Raw genomic sequence first — 17,786 nt, 5'->3', positions numbered from 1 at the left:
GCTGTAGTCCAGGAAGGGCCAAGAGATTTGATTGTTTCGTCATATTTTGTGTATTGCTTAAGTGGAAGTTGTTCTGTCATACAAAGTGGTTGTAAGAAGCAGTGATCTAGCTGCAACTGAGCCTCCAGTGACTTTGTAGGGGTTGTAAAAAAACAAATAAACATGCCTGTCCCCACCACTGAGTCTTTATCTCACTCCTCCCGGTGATTCTTCCCCAGCAGCCCTGGAAGACTCTTCCTAGAGAGGCTACCCTTCTCCCCCATGTAAAAATCTATAGGAGCTCTTTTCATTTTCCTGTCTGATATTTAAGTACAATTAGCTTGAACTGCCGCTGGTCCTGATGCAGCCCACATCTGCATCTATTCCCGGTTGGCCCAGGGCTGTTCAAAACTGGAAAACAGTATTAAGCAAAGACCTAAAACTTTGGTGCAGGAACCCAGACATAATTGCCAAGGAGCATAAAACAATTAACATGGAAACCTATATCATCCTGTTAAACCCAATTACGCTCTGATTCTGTACTTTTATAGCATGATATAAGCAAATTGAATCAGTCATCAGCATTCTTTACATTTCCTGGAGTATTATTTATAGCCTCAGCTATATAGCTGCTTCTACAAACATTTATTTCTTGCCATACAACTCTACCTTCCCTTCCGAACAAACACATGGAGATGCTATGTAACTATAGCAGCAGGTCAGGGTGATGTAACATTCCTAAGGCCTGATTCATCTCTATGCCAGCTTAACACTGGCTGTGGCTCCTCACTGGGCAGAGATTGCAGCACCATCTGAATATTTTTATAACCAGCTGCCTCTGGCTGAGTTTATTCCACCTGTTCCTCCCCTCCCCATCCCTTGTGGCTGGAGATATCCTAGTCTCCGACAGCACCTGAGTTCCACTTCATGGTTGCATTTAAATATTTGTTCGATAGAGAGAATAAATGCATTAAACACAAAGAGAAGCATTTAGCAAAAGTGGTTTTTAAAGATTCATTACAAAGGTCAAAGATCGATATCAGTAAAGTTTACTTCAAATTAGCTATGGCTCACTTCGTAGGTCCCAAATTCCCCCTGTGGTAGCATGGTGAGTCTCCCAAAAGTTCTTTGTTTGCACAGAGTCTATCACAATAGGGTGCTGGTCCATGACAGGGGCTCCTAGATTATTAACAATAATAATCAGACTCTGTTTCAGTTCCTTTGATGGGATTGTGTTTGAAGGAGGTATGATGTTGTTCTTCATCCTAACCTCTAATCCGCAATAGTCATTGTATTTTCCAACTTATTCAAGTGACTGGAGTTCAGTATCCCAGGTGACGCACTGCTTTCCACAAGTACTCCTGTTCTTTTTGTGGCTACAGACTAACGTGGCTGCTACTCTGAAACCTGTCATTATGCAAGGCACTAAATTTAGCCATATGGAGTGGAAATCCATCAGCTTCATGAAAAAACTCATACAGATACAGCAGATACCATCTTGCTTTCCAAATGCAAACAGATGTCCTCTTAGTGTTGGTATGGCAACTTCCACCTTTTCATGTTCTCTGTATGTACACCTCTACTCCAGTATAACGCGGCCTGATATAACACAGTAAAGTAGTGCTCCAGGGGTGCAGGGCTGCGCACTCCGGCGCGTCAAAGCAAGTTCGATATAATGCAGTAAGATTTTTTTGGCTCCCGAGGACAGTGTTATATCAGGGTAGAGGTGTATGTATATCTTCTTACTATATGTTCCATTCTATGCATCTGATGAAGTGAGCTGCACCCCACGAAAGCTTATGCTCAAATAAATTTGTTAGTCTCTAAGGTGCCACAAGTACTCCTGTTCTTTTTGTGGATACAGACTGACACAGCTGCTACTCTGAAACCTTTGACTCCTTTCAGTGACCTTCTAGATATTTTGTCATTTCAAAAATCTTCCTTAAACGTCTAAAGATACACTTGTGTGAGAATTGAAGGTATTGAAGGTATTATAGTGTAGTGGATAAAGCACTGGACCAAATGATGGGACACCTGGGTTCTTCTCCCACCTCTGTCACTGACATATGTTACCTGAACGTTGTGACCTTATGGAAGTCAGGTCATGTCTCTGTTTCTCCGTTTTCCCTCTTACGCTTTCCTACATGTTTAGATTGAAGCTCTGTTTATGGCAAGGACCATCATATTGTACCAACACCTTGGCATGCTAATTTTGGTTGTGGCTGTCAGATGCCACTGTAATACCAATAGTAGATACAAATGCAATGAGTATTGTTTTAGCACAATGCACTATTAAAGCCACACTGCTAGCAGTCAGCTGTTTGGTAGGTTTTTTTATTACACTCTGTGCATCTCTGATCTAAACATTGTGGATTGATCTCTCCATTAGTTTCCAATATTTAGTATTGTGACTGTTCATAAAAAGAGAATTTTTTTTTTTTTTAATCTTCAGGAATCACCACTGATTAACCTCCTTGGACAGACCAGCTCTCTTCCATGGCAACTTGTGCGCATTGAATCTTATCAAAGCATCATCAGCTACTTTAGCAGCCACTATCCTCCTTCCATCATCCTAGCCAAGGATTCTGCAGCTGAACTGATAGTGAAACTCTTAAAAGTTTCTGCAGGCTTTGGTGCTTCTTCTGATAGCCATGTGCATTTTGTAAGTATGATTGGCAGTTCTTCTGGACTGTTCTTGATCATCTTCTTGTTTTGCTGAGGTTGGGATGTGTCGTGTGGTTATATGGTGCATGAGAATAGAGCTAAGTGTGCCAACTCTTTTAAATTTTAATAGGATGCAACACTAAAATGCCAAGCATACATTCACCAGGTGGTTCAGTTTCTCAGCACCCTGGAACAAAATGGAAAAATAACCCTTTCGGTATTGGAACAAGAAATGTCAAAGCTCTTAGACGATATTGTCATCTTTAACCCTCCAGGTTGGTTCTAAGGAAATATCATGTTTTTTACAGTTGTCAAGACATATTATTTATAGAGTTAGGTTAGTTACAGATACAGATAATTTTTGAACTATTTCATGTATTTAAAATACATGCAATATTTCTGAGATGGGCTTTGGACCTCTGAGGATTTAATGACTATGTAATGAATGTTCCTTGGAAAGTACCTTAGTTCTGAAGAACACACATGCCCTCTCACACCACTGAAGGAGAGAGAATTCCCTCTCATACTCATCAGCCAAAAGGAAGAAGATTCTTGGGTGTAGGTGGTTTGGAATGGATGGTGGAAGAGCCCTCCTTTTAGCAGCTGAACAACACGTTGTCATGTATCAGATTTATCAAACACTTGCTAGTTAGAAGCTGATGGAGAAAAAATGGTGCAGCTCCCTTAGCAGCATTCAATGACAGCACATTCCCACTTCACAGCAGCTGGGGTGGGAAGGACTGGACTTCTCACAAGAGCGTTGCCCCGGGTCCTTGCTCATATGGAGTTCTGTCTTTTCTTGTCATTCTTTGGTTCATTAGGTGTCTGGTAAAATTTTTTACGGCCAGGTCTAAGTGGCTGTGGCCTTGGGGAAGTCATTTAACTTCTTAGCCTCAGTTTCACCATTTGAACTATGGTGCCAGTAACACCTCCTTGCAATGGGCTGTGAGGATTAATGACTGAGTTAGTTCGGTTTATAAAAAATAGTATTAAAATACTTAATTTCCATTTAGTAATGTAAATTGTTGAATTAAATTGTGAAAAGTGCTATCTTTAGTTAAGGATTATAAGAACTAAGCATTATAATGGCATGTTTAAATTGCTTTAAAGAAAATTGTTTATAAGTGGTTGCTGTTGAAGGGGTCCCTATGAAATAGAATAGGCACGATGAAAAGATATTCAGGGTCTGATGCTTAGACTGGCAAGGTTATCTGGATAATCTAGTATTTTTGGGAAATGCTGTGGGACTGCTAAAATCTCCAGGACTCCTCTGGTCATATCTGAAGTGATCAAACAGCTATAAAGGGTTCATTAACTTTATTCTACAAACAATCTGCATTGAGTGGGAGCCCAGTAAATGTCCCTCCCCCCCACACTTAAATAATAATAGCACCTGGAGGCCCCAGCTGAGATCAGAACTCTGTTGTGTGAGGCACTGTACAAATAATAGGTATAGTGCCTTGCCTGAAGTGTCTAATTCGGCAAGACAAAGTGGATTCTCAGGAAGAATGATCATCTCCTTTTTATAGATGTAAAACTGAGGCACATAGTGAATGTGACTTTTTCAGGGTCATACAGGAAGTCTATTGCAATGGCCACAATTGAACCCAGATCTCCTGAGTCCCAGTCCAGTGCCTTAAACACAGGACCATCCCTCCTCCCTTCTTTAATTTTTATTTTAACACCTGACTTATTCTGACCAGTATCTTTTTCTTTGACTTTCAGACATGGATATGCAGGCTCATCATATGGCTCTCAGTAGTCTCTTTTCAGAAGCACTGATGATGATGAATAATGCCAGCATCACAACAGCAGAGTCGCTACGGGGTAGTTTACAAACCTGGATCAACACCAAAGTGCATGGTCTGCTAGTGATGCCCCTGCTAACAGCAGCATGCCAGAGCCTGGCCTCGGTCAGACATATGGCAGAGACTACGGAAGCTTGTATTACAGCTTACTTCAATGAAGGTAAGAGAGAACCTCTCCTCCTGTCACTTATGCCAAGTTCTGAGCTAACGTTAAAGATTACACTTGAAATGTACATTAATTGCTAGGTTGGAGCTCCTTGTAGCCTCAGGCTACTCAGTAATAGCTTTAACTTGGTTTTAATTTCATAATCAAATCGTCTTTCCTGAAGTACGTTGTTGATGTTACTCACTGTGCTCCGTGTGTGTATCTGCAGTAATACCTTTGTACGGTCAAGTAGGGTATGGACAGTGTTGTTGCTTATTTTTGAATTTCTTTGGTTGTCTGTTTTACAGTCTTAAGGTAATGATTTCTTAGAATTGTTTCCATCCACACATCACTTTCTGATACTGTCTGGCTTTGCCCGATGGCTACTCTCTTTCTAGCTGAGGTGACCTAAATGACTTTTCCTATGTATTCTAGTCCATCCTTTTATGGAAAAGTCGTACAGAATTTGATAGAAAAGGATCATTTTTTCTGTAAAGCTTTTTTAAAACAGTCATGTAGAATTTAATACAAATTTTATGTTGTTTAGTAGAATTCTGTGGGGTGGTTATAAGAAACCTTGTAGAGAGGATCATGTTCTCTCTCAAATTGTGTAGGTTTTTGGAGTGATGTCTATGGTACTATATATCTATTTCTGCCCCACTGAATTCTGTAAGCCTTTAGCCCACCCAAGGGAAGTGTTTGAGTTCCTATCACTGGGACATATAAAATTAATACTGCTGTAACACCCTCAAATGTACTTGCTTGCATGGAGATGGATGAGATAACCTAACAGGTCTTTTCTATCTTTAACCTCCATGATTCTCTGACAAGCTGATGATTTGGAAAATAGCTGCCAAAGTATGAATTACTTAATTTAAAGGAACATAATGAAGTCGATTAGGTCTAAAGCTTTACTCTGTCCTAAAGCTGTTTTAACAAACACGTCATGTTCTTTCTGTATTCTCTTCTCTCATTTTGTTTTAAGAATTTCCTCTCAACCAGGATTTAGGCTGGGGCCCTATACTCGCCTCCCTTCAAGTTCCTGAACTCACAATGGAAGAATTTCTGCAGGAATGTTTATCTTTGGGAAGCTACCTGACCCTTTATGTCTACATGCTGCAGTGTTTAAACACTGAGCAGACTCTGACCAATGAAATGAAAATGCTGCTAACTCTTGGCAAATGGCTAGAGCAAATGTATCCAAGGTATTTAGCATTTGATTCAGTACAGTCGTTCGGTCTGGGTAGGACTATACGCCAGGCTTTCTAATCCCAGCTCTGCCACTGTTTCTTGAGCAAGTGATCTTGGCCTGCATTTTCAGCTATCTACTAAGTTGGAATATGTTACATTCTCAGTGTTCAATTGGAGATGATAGGGGCCTGATTTTTTTCAGAAGGTGCTGAAGCTAATGTGGGATGCTCAACTTTGGGAGAAAAAATTCAGGACCGAGTATTTCCAGTATTGGTGGGCACTTTTTGAAAATGGAGATCTTCATTTCCCTGCATCCCTGTAAAACACGGGTAAACCCAACAGGGAGCGTGGTGAGAATTGAGTGTTGTTTATAAAGAGCTTTGAAGCTGTAAAATGCTATGGTACTGTAAGTACTAAGTAGTTATTAAAATACAAATAGTGCTGGTGTATAATGCACTAGTAAGTATTACATGCTGCTCAACAGTGCTATCCAGAATGTAACAAATCTTTTGGCTGGTAAATGCCTCTCCATTTCAGTGGCAATAGGGGCAAAATTTTCTTGATTAAAAAGCCTGGCTAGGAGAATGCATGCTCTCCTTTTTGCGGTTCAGATCTCTTGGCCATCTGATGGCTGTAGTACCCTCCAGCTCTATCCACTTGATTGCCAAAGTGGGGAAAGACAGCAATCTGCAGAAGGCTGTTTTAATACCTTCTCCAATGCTAAATGCATGCTCCAAGATTGCTGTGGGGTTTTTTGGTGGTAGAAGGACTGGACAGAAGTTACAGGAGCACAGTCTGATGCAGATCTCTTATGCTGATGCTTTCTGTGGAATATCTGAGTTCATTAACCTTGAGTGTGACTTCAGGCCGTTTGGTTTTAAAACAATCTTTAAAAATATCCACAGAGGAACTTGTGCTGTGTGCCTTGCTCAGCAGAAGCCTTCAGTGTTTCCACTGCTATACAATAAAGTGGAAAGTTTTAAAATCATGGTTAAAACAAAATCTACTGCTCCTCAGAGTATCAAATACCTGTAAACAAAGCCAAGTTCAAAGAACAACGGGCCTGACTCACCAGTCTGTTACACCAGATTTTATACCATTTATCAATAAATTTAAAGGCTGAAGGAGTCATTGGGATAGTCTAGTTTGACCTTCTACATAATACTGGCCTTTGAACCTCCCCCTTTAATGTATACATCGAGCCCATAGTTTCTGGAATTCCACTTCACTGGAGTTATTCTAGCATAAAAACTAGTATATCTAAGTGTCCATCACAAACTCGTCAACTAAACACCTCACTGGGCTGGTGTGTACAGGGACACTTTCCAGTGCCACAGGCTTAAGAGATGTTGAAGGAGAAGGAAGATCAATTTCTAAGCATTGTTCTTTCATCTACCAAAAGCTCAATGAAGGAAGAGGCAAAGCTGTTTCTTTGGTGGCATAAAGCCCTGCAGTTATCCCTACTCCAAACGGAACAGAACGACGCCATCCTGATTGAATCAGTCATCCGGATATTGCTCTCAATACAGGGCAGGCAGAATCAGCTGGCTGAGGAGAGACTGATGTCCGGAATATTGGGTGTTATTGGTCTAGGCAAGAAATCTCCTTTGTCACCCAGGTAAGAATTTAGGAAGCAGTGCTCTGATTAAGAAAGCACGTATTTTGAAAAGACTTGCTCAGATCCTATACACTTTATGAATGGATGGAACTAAGCTCTGAAGTTGGGTTAGGAATCCAAGTTCCTGAAGGTTTGGGGATGTTCTTGTTTTGGCCTATTACAGAGAAGCAATGGAGTTTGGGACCGCATTAGGATCTGAATGTAAACTTTCCCATAATTTGTGCTGGAGAGAGGGGAAGTTGGGAGTTCTGGTTTGGTGCCATCTCTAATTCAAGTATTCCTGTTAATAACTGTGGTTTGACCCATGAACTTAATTTAATCACAAATTTCTCTTGGGAGGGTGGATAGCCCTTCCTGATGAATGGGTTATCCCACTAAAAATGGAGTGTAGAATAATTGTTTCCCGGCTGCTCGAGAGGTAAGGTACTTGTTTACAAAAATCCTGACACGGTAAACTTGATTGTGAACCTAGGTTGGCCTGATTTCATGTAAAACAGATCTCTTAATTTTAGAGAGGGCACAGGATTGATCCTGCTTTCAGCAGGGGGTTGCACTAGATGACCTCCTGAGGTCCCTTCCAACTCTGATATTCTATGGATCTATGATTCAGTGTTTGCAGAGAGATCCATCAAAGAGAGTACTTGTCTGGCTTTCTTTTACCTTGTCTCTAGCAGTCAACTGTCTTCCATGTCTCACATTACCAGCCTGTGTATATTCATGTTCCACTCTGCCTTTCCTATATTATCCTGTATGTGTTGGAAACATGAGTGGTTCAAAGAAACACCGAACTTTGCGTGTTAAGCAGTTTCCTTCCTGAAGAGATGGATAGGGAGCTTGGTAATAAGAGAACAACAACAACAAAAAAAAAAATCCAAATGAAAGAGAGAGTTATCCAAACCAGAAATATTTGGCCCTGACCCAGCAAAGCACTTAAGCATGAACATAACTTTAAGAATGTGAGTGGTTTCTTTTGGGTGAATCCTACCTCCATTGAAACCAATGGCTAAGGATACAATTCTGTCACAGAGGTCACGGATTCTGTGACTTTTCAGGACCTCCGTGACTACTTCCAGGGCAGGGCTGGAGCAGCTGTCAGCCCCGGGGCCACTGGAGCAGCTGCCGGGGTTGGGTCAGCCTTACTACTGCTGGAGCAGTGGTGATCAGCCCCAGGGCTGCTCTCCTCCCCTCCCTCCCCCCGCCCCCGGGACTGGAGCAGCAGTGGGCTGGAGTGGCTGCTGGAGATCAATCCCAGCATCACTCTGACTATTAGTGTTCCCTTAGGATATTTTTTAGTGAAAAGTCAGGGACCGGTCACAGGCTTCCATGAATTTTTGTTTCTTGCCTATGCCCTGTCCTGGACTTTTACTAAAAATGCCAGTGACCGCACCTTAACCTTACCAATGGCAAAGCTCCCATTAAGTTGAGTGGGAACAGGAGTTCACCCTTTTCTGGTGATAGACATCTCAAAATACACAAAGGATGTAAGTACAAAGAATTAAAAGAAGTGCTTTGGGGTGATTTGAGGCTATAACTAGGTACTAATGAGATCTCCAGTTTATTTGTGTTAATTTGTATTATACTGCAAGAGGTGCATTGCATTAAAAAAAAAAAAAAAAAAAAAGATCCCACACCTGGTTTAGTGCAAGAAATAATAGGGTGATATTTTTGGTGCATCTAATCCTGATGCTCAGTAGCATCTACATTTTACATCAATTTCGCTCTTCCTTTTGACACTTAAGGTTCCGTGTGGTTTCCCGGAGTATGTCAGCCTTCCTGTTGGTGCAGATTCCTCAGGAGAATCAAATCCGTCTGAAGCCTGGTTCAGAATTGCAGCTCTCACAGAAAGCCCAGCAGGTAGTGTGTCAGCCATTGATTCACCGAGCATCCTCTGTCTCTGTATTGGCTAATCAAGTTGCAATGTGAAGCTCATGGGAATCACTACAAACAATGTATATTAAGCCTACCTTCTCCTCTGAAATGCCTGATTTCAGTGAGAGCGAAATGTCCATCCTAATTTGGCCCTCAGTGCTTGCCCCCTCTTTATATCTGGGTCTAAATTCTGAAATTCAAAAGAAATTAGTTGATCTTATCCTTGTTACTTGAGGAACTTCTGTTTGCATCACAAACTACTGCACTATTTGCTATAACGTGGCAGGACTGCTAGTGTGTGTTTGAGAGAGCAGGACTAAGATACTTGAGGTGATCTAGGCCAGGGAAGTGAGTTGCATAGGCAAAGCTGGTTGCACAGCAACTCATGTTGTTTGGCAGGGATATTTTGTCACATTATAAATCTTAAAACACACAGCTTTCAGTGAAATAGTAAGTTCAATACACTGAGTGAGAAATAATGGAAACTAGATAACAGAAGGAACTGGAAAATATACTCTTTGGCAGTGGGGCGAAGGAGAGGATTGAACACTTTTACCAATGGAACATCAATTGGCAGTATTTTGTGTGTGTCTTAAACTTTGGATCAAAAATAAACCTTTCCAATAACTTCAGAATACAAAAGATGTCAATAAAAAACGGACAGGAAAGGGTTAAGTTCTTCTGAGGCCTTGTCTGTATAGACAAGATGCACTGGTTTAACTAAAAGTGTGATTTTTAAATTGATTTAAACCGATGCATACCTCTGTCTGGGTGCTCTCTCATGTCTATTTAAGAGGGGTGTATTTCAGTTTAACTGATTCCTAATTGTCTAAGCTAAATAAGACTGGTTTAAATCCAAATAAGTGTGTCTGTGAAGCCTTGTGTACCAATTTAACTTAACTGGCTTAAAATTGTTCCACTGGGAAAATCAATGCAACTTTGTCATGTCCACAATAGCGGAGTTCAGGAACGTTGGAACTCAGCAAGAGCAGGTAGAAGGGATGAAAAAATATCAGCCTCGGCTTTAATATATTCCCTTTAAAGGTTATATTCAGGCTTTGTTTAGCCCAACATTTAAGTTTTGTGGATACAAATCTTTAAATGACTAAGACAGCAGAAAAATATCCTCCTACAGAGTGTTTGCAACCCACACATTGCAGCAATATGCTACTTCATGAGAACCTGACAGTGGAATTAACCAGAAATGAAAGCAAAGCTGACTACTCTCTTTTCCTTCTTTGGTGTGAGTGAAAAGTAAATGAGGTTCATTCAGAATTCTTTCAGCTTTAATTAATCACTGGTGTTATCGCTAACTTGGGTTAGGAATTTCTTTTTAACATATGATTTTTAACCTGACAGTATTGGGCAGAAACAATATACATACTTATATGGAAATCCTGGGGACTGATAAGAACATTGTGAAGTGAATTGCAAGAGTACTATGAGCTGTATTTGGTGTCTTTTCCCCTAAGGTTAACTGTTTGGTGCCGGACGTAAATATAAATGATATGCGAAACTTCCGATAGGGTAGTTGTTCCTGTCACCCACAGAGCGAGAACAACATTGGCATATGTAGTGTGAATCTAATGTGCTGATACTTTACTATACAAAATGTGCATGTGGAATGTTACATGATCATGGGAGCTTGTTCTACAAATATTTGTATAAAACCACTAGGTGGATGTAGGTCAGATCCTCGAGTATTGTAAATCAATATAGATCCATTGAAGTAAATGGAATCATATTTGTTTAATGGGTCAGAACATTAGCTGGTGTAATTATAACTGCAGAATATAGGGACAGAATATAGGGACAGAATATACTTAGCTAACTGAATTTTTCCCTCTATTCGTAGGCACTGAATACCCTTGAATCTATGGCATCAAACAAACAATATACGGAGTATCAGGAACAGCTCTTCCAAGTGTCCCAGTTTATCAAGCACCCAGATCATTGTCTTCAAGATGGAAATAATCTCTTGGCTCTCCTTGTGAACGCTCTGTACCCAGAAGTGCATTACTTGGACATTATACGATAGCAAGCACTGAGATCACCAGAAACCTTTTTACAGTCTTGGCTTTCTCCAGTTTACGTTCAAAGTTGTTACTGCACAAGTAATTTTCATTGGAGAGTCGTACTTTATATCAAAATGAATCAAAGGGGGAGCATGGGTGGGAAATGTCCACGGGCATGTTTTTAACTCTCTTGGGTATTTTGTTTACGTTCTTAACATACTGCTTTAAATGGAGTCACTCAATTTCTGTCTGGTGAAAACACTTGAATGGCTTCCCGTGTATAATACAATCTAAAAGGGTAATTGAGACTAGATGTGTGAATCCTTTGAGAGAATGTCGCTTGTCCTTGTCTTATATACAGCAGTTGGGTTTTTTGTTTTGTGCCTTTTTCTTCTTCTGAGACTTCATTGCAGAGCTTTGGACCATTGTTTAACCATGGCACCTCTAAAAGTTATCTACCTACCTATTCTGAAACTTGGAAACTCACTATATCCATGAAGATAGTTCTCTTTAAAAACTGAACTTCTCTGTGATCGTGCAGACCTCTGCGGTGGAATGTGACCTTTTTACATCTTTTTCCACCCCTGTAAGCACTAGCTGACATTTTAACTAAGCACTTGAGGTTTTTCCCAACTTCCAGATGTGACTGAATCCAATTCCATATCGTTTGCTAGAATGAACCATTCATGTCCATGTTGCTTCTATTATAAAGACAGATAAAGTCAAGAACTGAGTTTCTAGATGTAGAAGGGAATGTAGCCATTGGTATTCATGTTAGCTCTCCAATTCCTCAGTGCTGCTGAAAGAGACTGGTTGTTTTATGGCTGAATTGACCGGCAGGGAGACTGCGGTGGCTTTCCTTCGTCACTAGTTGGGTATCTTGATATCGGAGATGACACTGTGTTTAATTTGACAATTTCTTCTTAAAATTCTGTTAATGGGCCTGTACATTTTTCAGTTTAATTATCCTAATCTTTGTTGCCTTGCACATTAATGAAAGGAACATCTCATAAGAAAGCAGAGAACAGGTCTTCCCAGCTGTGTTTATATGGCTCTGTGGCCATTTTATTTGGCTCCATAGGATCTGATGTGTTCCAAATGGCCTTAAAGTTCCGTTGCTGTGGGTTCTGAATACCTCAGGATTTTTGCAAAGGAACCATGATATCTTTTTCCCATCTAATTACTCAGTGCCTTTATGTTTAGGACACACCTGCATTTTAAAACACTTAGCTCTGGTCACCACTAAAGGAAAAGTGCTACCTACAACCTCTTCCATAATCGATCATCGGCACATTCACCATTTTTGCACTTAAATATAGTTTTAGTATTAGAGAACTAACCAGTTACTGAATGACTCATTTGTTTTGTAATTTCCCTTTCTCTTCTTGCCAAATTATGCAAACCACGTCAGTTTGGACTTCAGACAACACCCATTCTCCAATTGGTCTTGCAGTTTTGTTCTCTGTGTATCAGCCCGTACTTCGTTCTGTGCATCAGCCAACCATTGCTACTGCATGTTTTGAACAGGCCCTTTTGGGAACTTCGCAACTGGAAAAATAAATTCTGCTGCTTTTTTCGTTTAGACTTAAGACACTGGTTTTAGCACTTTTATTAGACGTAATGTTATGCCTCAGTTGTGTAAAAAAAATGTGAAAACACAGGACTTTTATGTATATATTGGACATGCAGGTTTTAAAAGAAAAGCCATTGTGGCAGCCCTTGAGTTTGTACAGATGGTGGGTTTGTAATGTACGAGGCATGCAAAGACCATGTGAAATAAAAAAAAATGAAAATCAAGTAACTCCTGGTGAAGGTGCCGATAATTCCATTGAGCCACAAGAAGCAGCTGTATTATCCCACAGTGTGTAACTTATTGTTCTTGGGAGATGAAGGTATTGTCTGGGTGTTTTGAAGTCTTCAAGTTAGGTTAGTTGCCTTTCCTGAGTCTGTTCCTTGTATGCACGTTGCACCATGTTATATGATTGGCAGAGGTCCTAAGAGAGGCCCAGGAGGAGAATGGCAAGAATGTGTTGCTTTTTCTTCATGGTAATATTTATTACAATTTTGTAAATAAAAGCTGTTTACAGTTAATTTGTGCAGTTTTGATCCCTAAAGTATCAATATTTGTGGCTTTTGGAAAACTTGAACTGTACAGTGTCCATTGCAATAAAGTGAGTGGTCTGCTGGACTGCAGCCTAATTTCTATTAAGAAAATGAAGGCTGGGAGGGGAAAGTCATTGGTCCCTTCCAGCCTTGGACTCCTTGTGATCATCTAGTCTGACCTCCTGTATAGCACCGTCCACAGAACTCTTAGAGTTCTTAGAGCAGATTGTGACAGGTTGGACCCCTCTTCCAGGATGCTACTGATGTACTGAGATCCCACTGAGCCTCCCTGTTCCACCAGCCTGGGCTCCCTCACTGTGCACTCACAGGTAAGGACACACCCAGCTGTAGAATAACACAGTGTCTGCAACCAGCTCTGTGTGGGAAGACTCAGCTCAGGGAATTGCCCAGCTCTCTGCAGTGTAAGCCCAAAATTATATTGTCTGGCGCTGTATAGAGATCTCTATTGTGTAGCAGGTCAAATGCCTTACAGGTTGTGTCAACAATGTAACCCTTGTCAACTAAACATGTAATCTCATAAAAAGAAATCAAATTAGTTTGATAGGATCATTTTCCATAAACCCATATTGTATTACATTTCCTTCCTTTAATTCTTTAATTCTCTATTAATTGAGTCCCATAGAAGGCCGCCATTATGTTGTCCAGGATTGAGGTCAGGCTGACAGATCTTATCCCATTTACCCCTTTTTAAAATTAGGCACAACATGAGCTTTCTTCCAGTCTTCTGGATTTTCCCCAGTGCTCCATGACTTATTGAAAATCAAATATTAACTGTCTAGCCAGCTTCTCGGCCAGCTCATTTAAAATGTTTGAATGCAAATTATCTGGACCTGCTGATTTAAAAATATCTAACATTATTTAACATTCTATTTAACATCCGTTGGAGATACCAGTGGAATGGGAAGAGAGTTATCACCATGTGATGAGACTATATCATCTGTTTTTCCCCCAAATTCAGAACAGAAATATATATTGAACACTTTTGTCTCTTCTTCCTTATTGATAATTCTACCATTTCCATTGAGGAATGGATCAATACTTTGTCAAGATTCTTTTTATTCTCATTATATTTTTTTTAAAAATCCTTATTGTCCTTAACTTTGCTGGCCATAGATTTCTCCTCGTGTCCCTTTGCTTCCCTTATCAATATTATACAATTCCTAACTGCTGATTTATCTATTTTTAAAATTTTTATAACTGCCTTCACTTCCACTCTGAATCAGGACAGTTTTTTTTAACCAGCACAGCCTTGTTCCTCAATTGCAATATTTGTGGGTTTTGTCATCTATTAAGGTTTTCTTAAATAATTGTCAATTATCATCCTCCCAGCTGATTTGGCGCATAATTGTTTTCAGCTTTTTGAAATTGGCCGTATTATAAATGTAGTACAGTAACATAAGAACGGCTATACTAAGTAAGACCACAGATCCATCTAGCCCCAGTATCCTGTCTTACAGTGAGCAATGCCAGGTGTCACGGAGGGAATGAATAGAACAGGTAGGGGATGGATCACTTGATGGCTATCACCCATTCCCAGCTTCTGGCAAACAGAGACTAGGGACAGCATCCTTGCCCATGCTGGCTAATAACCATTGATGGACCTATCCTCCGTGAACTTAGCTAGTTATTTTTCTATTTTGAACCCTGTTATAGTCTTGTCCTTCACAACATCCTCTGGCAAGGAGTTCCACAGGATGAGTGTGCCTTGTGTGAAAAAATACTTCCTTTTTGTTTTAAACCTGCTGCCTATTAATTTCATTTGGTGACCCCTAATTCTTGTATTATGAGAAGGAGTAAATAACACTTCCTTATTTACTTTCTCCACACCAGGCATGAGTTTATAGACCTCTATCATATCCCCCAGCCATAACTAGTTCAGCTTAAGCTACCATTAAGTTTTAGTGTGTGTGTGTGTGTGAATTGTCATCACTAATCTTTAGACATTCCAAGGATGTTTTAATACTGACAGACTGAGACTTCCAGAATTTGTCCCTCGGACTGAAGTCCCCCATGCTTATACAGGTGTTTTTCCTACACCATATAGATAGGTGTATCAGAAGGTGACCATCCTGTTGTCGGTGTGATTTGATGGCCCGTAGCAGACACCAACTAACACCCCTTCTTTTAGGACATTTATTCTTAAGCATTCAAGATCATTTTCTTCTGAGGTATCAGTGATTAAGTAATGCCATTTTTGACACAGAGTGCCACTCCCCCTCCCCTTTGTCTCATCTGATCCTTCCTGACTAGGTTATAACCACTGATTTTTAACATTCCAATCGTGCGAATGATCCCACCAGTTTTCAGTGATACCAACTACCGTATATACTCATTCATTAGCGCGTTCCTTTGTAAGACGACCCTCCAAGATGGTTAGGTAAAAATAGCAAAAACTGAATGACCCTTTCATAAGCTGACTCTATATTTCAGGGGTTTGCAAACTTTGGCTTCTGGCTCATTAGGGTAAGCTGCTAGCGGGTCTGGACGTTTTGTTTACCTGGAGCATTCACAAGCACGGAGCCCTGCAGCTCCCATTGGCTGGGAACGGTGAACCACGGCCACAGGGAGCTGAGGAGCTCCATGCTTGCAGATGCTCCAGGTAACCAAAATGGCAACATATTAGTTCAGTTCAATTATTCCATAAAGTTTAAAATCATCAAATTTTGGTGTTGACCCATTTATAAGCCCACCCCCACTCTTTGATGCATCACTTTTTTTACCAAAAATAGCTTATGAACGAGTATATACGGTAGATTGAATTTATGCTCATAAATGAGCCATTCCCATTCCTCTTGTCTGTTACTCAGCCTGTACGGGCATTGGTGTACAGGCAATTAGAATTTCTTCTCTTCATGTCCTTTGGTACCTTGATTACTAGTGCTAATTTAAGTGTAGCAGTAATTTGCAAGAATGCAGTGAAATAGAAAAAATGAAGCATAATAATTACGTACAATGTTTTTATCTGCAGATCTCCATGTACTTTGGAAGTTTGCACAGGGAGTCCATTGCAAAGCCGGGAATAGAGCCCCCTATGACCTGGTCCTGTTCTCTCACTGTGCCAGACTCTACATATTTTTCGTGTCTAAGGAGAGGATAGATTCATGGACACTTTTTTACTGGTCATGCTGAATGATTTAATGTTGTCCATTTCCCCAATAAACAATTCTAGTAAAATGTGTCTCTAAGTAAGAGGGAGGCAGTGGGAGTGCATATGTGGTAGGTGGTGATCGTTGCAAAAACAGAGTCAGTAGTAACTACTCTATTATACTTTATAGAAATAATCTGAAAATGTATGTCCTCCCTTTTCAATGTATTTTACTTAACATTAATGCCAGTGGAGCCCTTTCCCTCTGCAGAACAGCTTGAGGGATCAGTGTGCAAGCGCGAAAGAAACAGTCGTAATGAAGAAGTATTTTTCAAGATCCAGTTCGTCCCGTTAAGGAACAATCCTGTTCTGGAATGGGTTAAGGATAATGTGACCCTGGTAGCTGATTTCCATCTCAAATTTCTGACACTGTTATTTAAATAGGAACAAAATACAGCTTGTATTCTAATTTGAAACACAAACATAGACAAAGCCAAATACAATATTAACTGCCTGTTGCTGAACTACAGACTTCTTTCCAAATAGCTGCCCATAATCACCTACCCGAGTAGATCTGGCAATCTGCTTAGAGCAGAGAACTGTATACTCACTAGCTAGTATATCATACAGAAGCAAAATACAGGCACTATCTAGTCTGCCTTCTATGAGTCCCCAGAACCAGGACCTACACTCCAGGGGGAGGATTCTCCAGTGAGTGTGGAAAAGCATTTGATTTGCTTCCTCTGTCCCTCTCCCAAAATGTGTGCACACTTCAGTTCCCCACCTGATGGACAGGCTTCCTTTCCTTATTCCTTCTATCCCTTGTTAGAGTCAGGTGAGGAAGGAAATGAAATCCAGTAGGTATCTTGGGGTCAGGGGGCAGCTCTCTCACTGCAGGGGCCTTTTGTTGCATCTCCTGCTGTAAGGCAGTGATGAGAGTGAATGCACCGCAGACAGATTGCCTAGAATTTTGTTTGCTGGGAGAGGGTGGTGATGTAGAAGTAAAGGAGATCTAATCTGCTCTCCGGCACAAAAGTCTAGCACAAACGCCTTGTACTTTAGATTTAATTGACTGCTTAATAGGGAAACCCAATATAACAACCATTCTAGTCACCGCAGTTACAAACAGTAGGTTATTGCAGTCAGTCACAGAGAATGTTATGGAGGGTAGTTACCAAAGAGGAAGGTGCAGTGTGAGGCTTGGAAAAAGTAGGGTTTCAAAGTTACTGAAAGTACATTCTATGCATCTGAAAACGGAGTTCAAGCTGTTGTTGAACACATTAATTAA

At 40.5% G+C, this 17,786-nt stretch overlaps 1 protein-coding gene across 4 annotated transcripts in view; it reads left to right on the top strand.

Moving 5' to 3' along the window:
• The window catches only part of EPG5 (ectopic P-granules 5 autophagy tethering factor), an 82,258-nt gene extending 68,781 nt beyond the window's left edge, over nucleotides 1-13,477 (top strand). Inside the window, exons 38-44 of one of the 4 annotated variants that reach the window (XM_032768969.2) lie at nucleotides 2,432-2,641; nucleotides 2,774-2,918; nucleotides 4,369-4,611; nucleotides 5,582-5,801; nucleotides 7,190-7,405; nucleotides 9,145-9,259; nucleotides 11,130-13,477. In XM_032768969.2, coding sequence (XP_032624860.1) covers nucleotides 2,432-2,641; nucleotides 2,774-2,918; nucleotides 4,369-4,611; nucleotides 5,582-5,801; nucleotides 7,190-7,405; nucleotides 9,145-9,259; nucleotides 11,130-11,312 — 1,332 coding nt within the window. In that variant the 3' untranslated portion in view covers nucleotides 11,313-13,477. Of the gene's footprint in view, nucleotides 1-2,431; nucleotides 2,642-2,773; nucleotides 2,919-4,368; nucleotides 4,612-5,581; nucleotides 5,802-7,189; nucleotides 7,406-9,144; nucleotides 9,260-11,129 lie in introns of those variants that run through there. The other 3 variants (XR_004372118.2, XR_004372119.2, XM_075066835.1) reach the window with 3 other exon arrangements.
• Nucleotides 13,478-17,786: the final 4,309 nt, after the last annotated feature.

This window comes from Chelonoidis abingdonii, chromosome 6 (genome assembly GCF_003597395.2).
Source record: "Chelonoidis abingdonii isolate Lonesome George chromosome 6, CheloAbing_2.0, whole genome shotgun sequence".
Classification (NCBI taxonomy): Eukaryota; Metazoa; Chordata; order Testudines; family Testudinidae; genus Chelonoidis; species Chelonoidis abingdonii.
The sequence above is the reverse complement of the archived record's forward strand: the minus strand, read 5'-3'. Positions and strand labels throughout refer to the sequence as shown.